The sequence below is a fragment of the Sinohyriopsis cumingii genome, unplaced genomic scaffold (assembly GCF_028554795.1).
Source record: "Sinohyriopsis cumingii isolate HCF-2022 unplaced genomic scaffold, ASM2855479v2 utg000233l, whole genome shotgun sequence".
Taxonomy (NCBI): domain Eukaryota; kingdom Metazoa; phylum Mollusca; class Bivalvia; order Unionida; family Unionidae; genus Sinohyriopsis; species Sinohyriopsis cumingii.
Window position 1 is genome coordinate 543,522 of NW_028315880.1, and position 10,955 is coordinate 554,476.

The window sequence follows — 10,955 nt, forward strand, 5'->3', positions numbered from 1 at the left end:
CAAAATACAGCATAATCAACACAAACAGACAATGCAGGGGCGCCTGATTTCATTTTATAAACTTGATTACTTGACTACTCTCTTTCGTTCATTTGTAAAAATTGTTTGTATTGAGTGATGTACATGTTTGTGTTTCTTGACATTTTTCTGTTCCTAGTTTCCTTCATTTTTTTTTTATAGCTTAACCAAATACATTTTTGTTTGTTTCATTTCAATGCCATTAGTTTTGTTAGCGTTTGATTGTTTCAGTCTTATTTACCTTGTTCTTTTTTTTTAAACATTTGTGTTCTGTTAGTATTTGATTTTATACGTTGTTAATTTATTTAACCGTACCATTTTATTCATTTCAGTGGCATTTGTTTGCCTGGCATGAATGATTCTTGGTTCACTATGCTGTTTTGCTTTGTTTTACTTTAGTCTCTTTCCTTCTACACCAGCTTGTCCACTTTGTTCTTGATTTGCTTTATTCCATTATACTCATCATACAGTATTTATCTGTTTCCTTTGTACCCCATTTGTTTTATTTTATTATTGGTCGTACTGTTTGAACTTTAATCTTTGTATTTTATAAGATTGTTTTATTTACTGCTTTTCTTTCGATAAATTAGATTCACTTATTTAATTTAATTTCATATTTTTGTTTCGAACGGATGGAATATCGTAGATTATAGTAAACTGAATTCCAAATCAAGTAAGCCCCAGCCGACTTGGTAATTGAAACAAAGAGACTTGGAAGCGTAACATTCACAGGTAGAACATGGCAGAGGGTAATCCTACCTGTAGTATTTGTCTCGAAACATTCAAGGATCCTGTGACAATACCATGTAAACATGTTTTCTGTAGTGGTTGTCTCAAAAGACACGAAGAAAAAAATGCAAGAGAAGGTAGTTTTGCTTGTCCATTGTGTAATAGAGAGGTGACGGTGGCTCCACAGGTGATCAGTCGTGTCAAGAAAGATGATACTCATCAAAGAGATGTTTCGAAGGAAGAAATTTCTGCTAAATGCGACGTTTGCGGGCCAAAGATTTCTGCGACAAGTAGATGCCTAGAATGTGAAGAAAATTACTGCCAGGTTTGTTCAGTAACGCACCTCAAAATGAAGGCATTGAGAAATCATACACTGTATGAACTGGGCGTACTTGATCAACAAGAAAATAGAACACTGCATCGCCGTGAATTCTGCACAAAACATCCTGAAGAGGAAATCAAAATAGTTTGCAAAACGTGCAAAAATATACCACTTTGTCTGTTTTGTAAGGTTTCTGAGCATGACAATCACACATCTCGAATATTGGCTGAAGAGGTGGCTGACATCAAGAATTCCCTTGAGAAAAACATGACGCTGTGTGCGGTCAGGTTAGAGCAACTTCAAACTTATACGAAAGAAGCTGAAGCATTTGATAGTGACATTGATAAATTTGAACAAGAAGAAGTTACGAGGATCAACGAGCAGGAACAGGAGCTGATCAGTTTACTTGAAAATAAAATAAAAAATATCAAGCAAGAGGCGCAAAAGTTTAGAGAGAGCATTAGAATAATATATGAGAAGGTTCGAATGGAAAATGACGTTTGTAAGAAAAAACTAGCGAAGGAATTTTCAGATTGTGTAACCCTTAACACTGAAGCAAGAAAATTGACTGACACTGCGAAAGAATCCGAGATCGTACAGAGAGGATGGTATTTAAGGGAAGGTTTTTTAGAAGAAAGCAAACGAATTGGTAAAATTAAACTCTTGGGTATGCAATGTAAGGCCTTCACTCCTGCAGAACGTTCGATGCAAAAACTCGAGCTTAGGATGGGTACAATCTTGACTGATATCATCAAGAAAAAGGTAATTTATATCTTTATACATTTAAAGATATGTTACTTATTGATATTAGTAAATATCTTTCTGAAAGAAATTTCGTTTTTGATTTCTGTATGGATATGCTTTTGGGCAGTACAAATGAAAATGAATTAATTCAAGAAGCACACACACACACACACACACACACACACTTATATATATTCTTTCAATGTTGCATCGCTTTTACATCCCATTCGTATGTAGTATTTAGCAATATTTAGTGGTCTTAACGTTGAGTGGTTTCAGAGGATGTTCTAGGTTTAAAACAATTTTAAACTGTGAGAAAAAAACATGCAAAAAGTAGATAAAATGAGACACATGCCTACGATCCGTTTCGTGCAGAAAAAAGAACCCGATAGAAAAGTTACTCTGGTCTCTCTCCCCGTCCCCAAAAATGTTACATTTACTGGAATGCCCCCTACTCTACAACCCATTGGCAGCGCGAGACTCCGAGGCGTCATGGGGCAATGTTCTTTAGTGGCGCCTCTACGTTGCCATTGAGAACAGTTTTTATGTCAGCTTTTAGCCTCCCTCCTCCCCCTCCTAAAGATACATTTTGTTCAGAAATGACCGCGTTACACTAAGGTGAGGTAAAATACTATGAAAATAAATTTTACTTATAAACAAAAATGCTCCCTACAACTCCCCCTTGCCAGCCCCTCTCGCTACACAATTGCCCCATCCTCAAGAAAAGGGTTTTATTTGTGTTATTGTTTAGGTATTCAAGTTTATATATATATATATATATATATATATATATATATATATATATATATAAATGCTTGCAATTTCAGGCAGAAAAAAAAGTTACTGGTGTGCGCCATATTATCGAATATTGTTATATTGCAGTATGAAGGTGATGATACACCAGTACCCCAATATTAACGATTTATTATATCAGTATAATAGGATATTTAAATTTTTTGTTGTAACTATTATTACTTTAATAATACTTTTAGCAGCATTTTTCCAATTGGCACAGACACATTTAGAATAAAAATAACAACGAATTTCATAATAGTAATTTTTTTTATATCTCCAAGACGCTACCATTTCTTGTAAAATAATAACCACTTTGTTGCAATTGAACTGTGAACTGACCTTGACATTTAAGCTACATAAGAGCATCAAGCAATGCTTGAGTATGACCATGAGAACCTGGTCATATTGTCCTAGTTTCCAGGTCAGTTCATTTGAAATCTTCCAATATATCGATCTGAGTCCAAAGTAGATGTAGAGAGCGCATATATGGTGACTGCTAAGTCCGATTGCATAGGATCAAATAACAACATTATAAACTAATGGCAAATTCCTTAAACAAACTAAGTTTAGGTTCTCTTGCTTCGAAATTCGAAGTCAATAAATCCACATGGACTCAGATCACAATTAATTTTCCTATATGGTTTCTATAATTTTTTATTCGTTTTAAACATTTCATTGTGTCGAAAACCCAGTAAATCACATGTTAATTTAAAATACTCTCGAAGATAAAATCACTGTGACATTCTTGTCATATTCTTGAGAGGCTGGACTATAAACAACTCACCGCGCAATGGGTCACAAATTTCACTTCCGGATCAGAATCAATGTATCGTTATTCACTCTGCACTGTCGTGGACACAGATAACCACATCATAATGATCAACTGCTAAGGAATAAATAATCACCCTTAAATCAGTACCAAGAATGCCTAAATCTGACTCTAAAAGAGAGCTTAAACCATGTTCCAAAAATAGGCTGCGCCTACATTGGTAGGTTCTGAACGGAAGTAATAATTATGACCCGAATCATATGAAGCCGGATTATTTATGACCAAGTTTGGTCAAACTTGTATGTTTGCATGCCACACCTATTTCAGCTTTACACAGGACGTCTTTATAAAGTTCATATCAAACAGGATGTGTTACAGCAGTCAGAAAGTGTGTAGCGCTGGAGTTGCACATCGTGAAAGTTTTAGGCCAACTGCTCTTGAGAAACCAAAATTACTTGATTGATGGATTTTTTCCATGTAGTAAAAACTCAGTTGTAAATGGGATAAGTTCTGTTTGAGCAGATGTCTGAAATATAAAGCATTGATTATATTTTAATATAGTTTTTTAATAAAATTAAATTTAGAAAACTAAATTTTAAGGAACATTAAATTGTCATACAGATGTTAAAATTCAAAGCAACAAATTGTAGACAAAAGGTTAACTAATGAATCGTATTCAAAAGAAATGGTAACTTGGGTCATTACAACTTATAACATTTTCTCAGGTGTAATTGAAGCACAATAGCTCACAGTGATTTTTGCAGCAAATTATAATATACCTGTCCAGATGCATATAACGAAAGAAGCGATGACAGGTACTTTGTTTCACATTTATTGTGTCAGGTACTCAGTTTTATTGTATAGTTAATAATAGCTGACTCGTATTTCACGTTTTGATGGGATCAGTAACATGTTTTATAGCAAAATCTCATTGCTTTCCAAGGTCAATAACCACAAAAGGCGACACTGCAATAGGAAAATACAGCTTCAGGGAAACTATTATTTACCAAACAAGAGATGCGACGGTAATTAGAAAGTGAAAGTGTGTAGTACTGGCGTTGCACAGGATGTATGTTTGGGCAAAGTGCTTAGAGAAACCAAAACTAAATTTGCTATAGCTCACTTAATTATGGGACCTTTTTAATGTAGTAAAAGCTTAGTTGTAAAATAATATGAGTTATACCTGAGAAAATATCTAATATAATTACATCGATAAATTAAATTTAATACAATTTTAAATAAAAAATTAAATTTAGAAAACTACATCTTAAGGGAAATATAATTGTCATACAAACTGACAAATTTTAGACAAACAGCTATGTAATAAATGGTATTCAAAATCAAAAGTAGATTATAACATTTTACCTAGGGCAACTGAGGCATGATAGCTCAGTGATTTTTGCAGCAAAATGCAATATGCCTATCTAAATGAATATGGTTGTACACACGAAAGAAACAATGACAGGTGCTATGTTCCACATTCATTGTTTCAGGTACTAAGACAGTTGTTACTATAAATTATACCGCACCCAAATTTCACGTTTTGATGGGATCAGTATCATTCTATTTGTTTATAGCAAACACCCATTGCATTTCAATGCCAGTAACTGCAAAGGCGATACTGAATAGGAAAAAAAACAGCTCCAGGGACACTTTGACTTATTGAACAATGGTGTTTGTCTCCATCATGAAGACCTAATTTATGTTTTTGAGATGCTATGTATCAGTGTGGTAATGTGAATCACTCCTGGTCACTTATGGCAGGTACATTGGACATGTCGTCATGAAACTATAGTATCACCACCTCTCTAATGGAGAGCTCCCAAACTAATCCAACTCTTCCACCTTGTTTCAGATACAAGGCTAGATCTGAAAAGATAATGACATGTTGTTGGTAGAAGAAGATAAAACGCATGACTGATTAGAATGGGATACCTTATTATGCTGCAATGTCGCACTTCGTCAATGTCGCAACCAAACCGAACCATAAAACGGAATGCATTTTGTGTTAGATTTACTTCATGTTGTTGTTTTCATTCACCCAGACGTACTTAGACATGGGAAAAGTATATTTTATCACTTTGTCCCATATTTCTTTTGACACTGTTCATTATCTGGCGTTTTAAAATAGCTTAGTAGACAACCTGAGTAGGCTCTGGTTATTAGCAATTACAAAAAGATATAAATGTATATGTGTGTTATGCATATAATCACCCCATCATAAGTACATAAATTAAACATAAATTAACTGCTTGGACCCATACTAAATAGAATTAATGACCTAAAAGTGAAATATCAGCTGAAAGGTTTTTGACGTGTTTTGAATAAAGACCTCATTCTGACGTTTGAAAGACATTTTTCTCAGATACAATTTCACAAATATCCACCATTGCAACCCAACATAAATGTCAAACATTTTTTTAATTTGATTGTTGAAATTTAATTTTTTAACTTTAAGTTACATAATATATTTTCTAAAGTCAATATACACATCAAATCACAATTTCATGTGTCTATCTTCAGTAATAAAATTGAGATACCGTTTAAAACCTTTATGGATATTACACATACAGGGCTCAGATCACTGGCATTTTTCCAATATGGTCTCTACAATTATTTCGTCATAATCTTGTCTTCGTCTATCCGGCAGTGCTTTGAGAGACTGAACTGTAAAGAAAAACCAGTGCCAAAAATAGCTAAATCTAACTCATATATCGCTACCAAAATGAGAGGAAACAAAATGCTCTATAAATAGACTGGCTACGGAACCGGAAATGATTGTTATCTGTGTCCTATGTTTACAGACGCGCTCTGTGCACTTCCTGTAATCTACTTATGGTGAGGATAGACAATTTGTGAAGTTTTCAAGAGTTCATGAGGTTACTGGTAGGTTATCGTGAAGGACAATTTGTAATGCTTGAATTGAAGTTGGGAAATCCCCAGATGAAGATACGACTCTCATGTACTCATTGAGAAGCTTTGTCTAATTTTAGTCCACAAGATTTAATTTCTATCATAAGTTTTGTTTTAGGATAATCAAATTATAAGGTTACCTGTGCCAAACAAATTAAAGTGGGTTTATTCAAAGCAAATAGCAACTATGATATTTAACAACTTGTACACTTTCGCTGCGGATTGGCGTTCTTATTAATTTGTGCACCAATGTCTGCATTCGTTTATGTTCAGCAGATTTTACACCGTTTTCTACAAATGAATATATTTCAATAATTTTGCAATATGTATTTTAATTAAATACCTCCCCCCATACATTATCAAACAATGTGTAACAGATATGCAAAATATTTGTTAAAATACTGAATCTTCTTTTGAAAATGAAAGAGGCCAATTGCGCCTGGGATCGCTTACATGGCCTAACAGCCCAATCAGCTTTAAAATTCACCATCAGCAGAATTATTTCTTTACAAATTTCTACAAATACTGTTCACTACATTAATGATAGCAACAATGATTGTCTGTTTCTCTAGTGCATTATCTTCGTCCATATTTGATGACAGATGACAATAAATGACCCAGTACTGAAAGGCCTCAATGTCCGGATGTTTTCTGTCAAAGTTGGTCCTGTTATCTTAAGCATTTATTTTCTCAGTTAATGCTTGTTGAATGGTTTCATATTTTGATAATGGCGGCCGGATTTCACCATCTGTTAGCATAATTTGCAAACGTGGGAGGCCTTGTTGCTGGAGCTTTTTATGACTAATTTATTTAAATTCTCTGATCAGTTTCTAAGAATTGTATCTTTATTTTGTTAATTTTTGGTAACAGCTGCCATAACTGATGACGATTTCGTATCGTATGTTCGTACTTTATAGTCTCTATGCCGGAAAACGTTTTGTCAAATTTGGTCAGTTCTGTTGACTGGCCTTAAGAAGTCTAGCAAATGTTTTCCTGTTGCTATTAATAACGGCCGTATGTGATTCATAATTTGCATAGCGTTTACAAAATTGAAAGACCTTCTTGCAAAGACGCCTTCTGTTAAGTTAGGTTAACTTATTTTGAGCGGTTTTTGAGAAGCTTTCTATGGTAGTGAGAGTGAATATTTGTTGACGGATCGGCATCAGTACCCAGTGAGCTTAAAGCCTTACTGTTAGAATGCTCACTATAAAATGATGTGAAATTAGTCAAGCTGTGTTGAGAAGGCGTTTAAGTAGCAAATAATTTATGTACGATGGACCATACTATCAGCTCGCTTAATGTTACGGCCATATGACGTAATACAAGCTAAAGTAGATCACATGGGGGCGTCACAATGGGTAACTTAAAATAAATGACCTTTTCGTCCGACGTTGTCTGTAGGTCTGTCAACACTGCAGATTCAAGTAAATGTTTATTGTTTTAGATCAGACTCAGTATTAAGTTTTTTCTTTCCTTTTTAGCAAAATCAGACATGATCTGGAAGAAAAGTAAGGTTTCTTGTAAAATCAGTCAGCATAAAATTTTATTTAAATGAGGAAAACTCTGCGAGATTGCAATATTTCATTACAAGATAATTTCTTTGTATTATAAGAAATTTGTTTCTTTTTATAGAAGATGAACATTTTTCTGAAGTCATGTGTCAAAGGACAACCATTGCAGTTACTCGAAGTTAAGAAGGACGACAGTATCATCGAACTTAAGAAGCTAGTGACTGCAAATTACTCTTTGCACCCGAGGATGAAGTTAGTTTTGATGTTTGATGGAATAGAACTGATTGAGAATCAGGTTGGTGTATATCGTATGCTTGCGACCAGTCGTAACACTTTGCGTAAATACAGCATCACAAATGGTTCTATAATTGAGTGCATTTGGAGTCAGTGTCCTTGAGACTACCGATCGGTAATGAACAAAAGTGCCGTAGGGATAAATAAAAAAAGAGGACAAATGATGACAAAAGAAAGGAAAACAAAATAAAAAGAAATTCATGGAGAGTGGAAATCGATTGATTACATTTTTTATTTTGATATTTAACATGGAAGTTTGAGCCGGAGACTACATATATTTTAGTGCTGACTGTACAAGAGTGACAGTGTTAGAATACTAGGCACTATATTCTCGCTAGTCATGTCATAAGTGTTCTGTACCGTTTACTGTGTGTATTTTGAACCTTTTGTTTTCCCCATTTGGGTTTGATTTATCGGTTAGGAAATACGTTTCATCGATGGACTCTGAAAACTGAAGAGTAAGAAGTCATAATAAGCAGACGACAATGACAAGGGTTTGTGTATATAAATCAGAAACTGTTTTATTATAATGCAGAGAGAGAGAGAGACAGACAGACAGACATACAGACAGGGAGCATGTTTTCATGTGGAATTAATACATTTCCTGTTTTTAGTTTTGTTTTTGTATTATGATATTATTGGTAAATAATATTACTCCGCATTATACAAGATCTTATACACAGCAATCATTATATTGTTTAAGAAGATAACGCCGTCATTAGTATAGGACAGTCCTCTGGCGACAATTAGAACTATCATTTGGCCGCTGACAGAAACGACACTCTGTCAACAAAGGGAAATTAACATTATGCCGTCATTACAGAAATTACAATCTGTGTCTGTGTAAATTAACATTAGACCAACATTACATAAATGACTTTCTTTGTGTCTTTACGAATCATATGTGAAATAGGATCTGCTGATTCTAGGAGACTATGTGAATCATGGATATGGGTCGGTCTGGCGGGAAATTTGATACTGCAGCATCATTAGTTGACACTCTATTCTCTAAAAGGAATTACCATTACGCCATATGTTTACCGTACATTGGACACTATGGGGTTGAAACGGGAATTGACATGAGAATGACACTGTTGCTTGTAATGGAAATTTAACGTGGATATATTCCTTCTAGAGCACAAATGTCACCCTGGGTTCTAGGGAGAATTATCATTATGACCCTTTAGTGTTTCTTTTTAACAAAATTATGGGTCTAACGGGAAATTAGGATTATAGGGCCATCAAGCCGCCTTGGAGAATAGGAGTTTCAAGAGAATACAGCAATGCAGAAGGGCCAAATGTAAATGCAATGTTAAAATTTACACTTAATGCTGCTGAAACTGACGTTCATTATTGCAGCAGCACGCATAATTGGAAACCGAATTGTATTGTTGCAATAGCACAGTGGAGAAAGTGACGTCAATTACTGTTTAGAAGCACATATTTTAGTAAAAACAGTTGCTTTTATTGTGGCAGTAGCACCCATTTTAACGAAGAAACGGGCTTTTTCTGTCGCAGTAGCACACACCTTTAGTGATAAAACAGATTAGATAATATTGCTGTAGAACACAACTCGGTGAAGAAAAAAACTGTTACTGCTATCACCAACCGTCAGAGATAAACACTTAGGAAACCTATCTTCGAATCAGAATACAGTTGACTCCTGACGATCACTTTTGAGACATACGTACACACACACACACACACACACGCACACACACACATCGATCCATACATACATACAAAAGGAGGTGGGCAGTATTACCGTGGGGTTAATTTCAGGTGTAGCAAACCAGTGAACTTTTTACACTGTACCAGCATTTTGGTAGTTTCAGTCAGTAAGGAATTTACTGAAATTTCCGAGTACTCTTGATGCGAAGTAAATGATGTTTATAATATATTTTGATTTAGCATTACAAAATTATTTTGTAATTATTATTGTCTATATTTATAAAACAGTTGCATTTGTCACGAATATTACAGTTATTATTATATTTTTTTATCCATTAGTCACATATTTGACACGGAAAACATATGTCAACGTGGTTTTCAAATATTATATTACGAAACATCTTCGAGCCAAATCTAACTCTTCGTAACAATTTAGGATTTAAAAAAAATTATAATGTCATATTTTAGTGATTTACTAGCTTGCTTTAATGTGTACATTACATGTATTCCTTTGTAGGATTGGGAATCATCCTTTGATTTTCAAACATCATTTGTTTTCTGTTTAAATATTATTTGATTTTCACGGTCCACTAAATATTTTCGCATTTGTTTAGGACCGGCAAGTATGTTTTATGTTTATTCGCCCTCTCAAATAAATATGATGCCAGGTTGTTGGTGTTCCACTCAACCTTTCCCTAACTATTCTATCAGTAGTGTAGGTGATAACTTGTAGGCTTTAATGTCAGTACTTCCTATTTTTTGTCAAGAAACTCTCTGATATCAGTACAATGTATTTCATATGGTGTCAGCTATAGCCTCTCTCGGTAACCTCATTAGCTGGACATATAACGCAATTAACTTTACTATATGGTATCTACATTTGTTTCTCAATACTGACCTTTCCTCTATGAGACAATCAATACAAACCATGTTAGTCTAAAATACCTTCAAAGATGACTTCACGGTGAAGTTCTTATCAAAGGTTCACCTGCATTTGTTTGAGAAGATGGACTGTCAACAGAGCATAATGTAAACAGAACACAGATTTAATTTCCGGATCATCACCAAGGCCTTATTACTCACTGTGCACAGTCGCCGAAATACGCACGGAAAACCAAAACGTGACCTCATATTCTCAAGAATAAACAATTACTTTTAAATCCCTACCAAAAATGCATAAATATCTCTC

The 10,955-nt window shown here is 34.5% G+C and overlaps 1 protein-coding gene across 1 annotated transcript; it reads left to right on the plus strand.

Annotated features, from left to right (window-relative positions):
- Positions 1 to 715: 715 nt before the first annotated feature.
- LOC149774398 (E3 ubiquitin-protein ligase TRIM45-like) lies at positions 716 to 10,436 on the plus strand. The gene is made up of 2 exons (XM_089945320.1): positions 716 to 1,831; positions 7,923 to 10,436. The coding sequence occupies exons 1-2, from the start codon at positions 758 to 760 to the stop codon at positions 8,196 to 8,198; spliced, it is 1,350 nt and encodes a 449-aa protein (XP_089801446.1). The 5' UTR covers positions 716 to 757; the 3' UTR covers positions 8,199 to 10,436.
- Positions 10,437 to 10,955: the final 519 nt, after the last annotated feature.

What these genes read in the sequence shown, in the direction of transcription:
- LOC149774398 (XM_089945320.1), top strand. Translation starts at nt 758, where the DNA reads ATGGCAGAGGGTAATCCTACCTGTAGTATTTGTCTCGAAACATTCAAG. An exon ending in CTGATATCATCAAGAAAAAG is followed by an intron (nt 1,832 to 7,922) that starts GTAATTTATATC and finishes TTCTTTTTATAG; the next exon opens with AAGATGAACATTTTTCTGAA.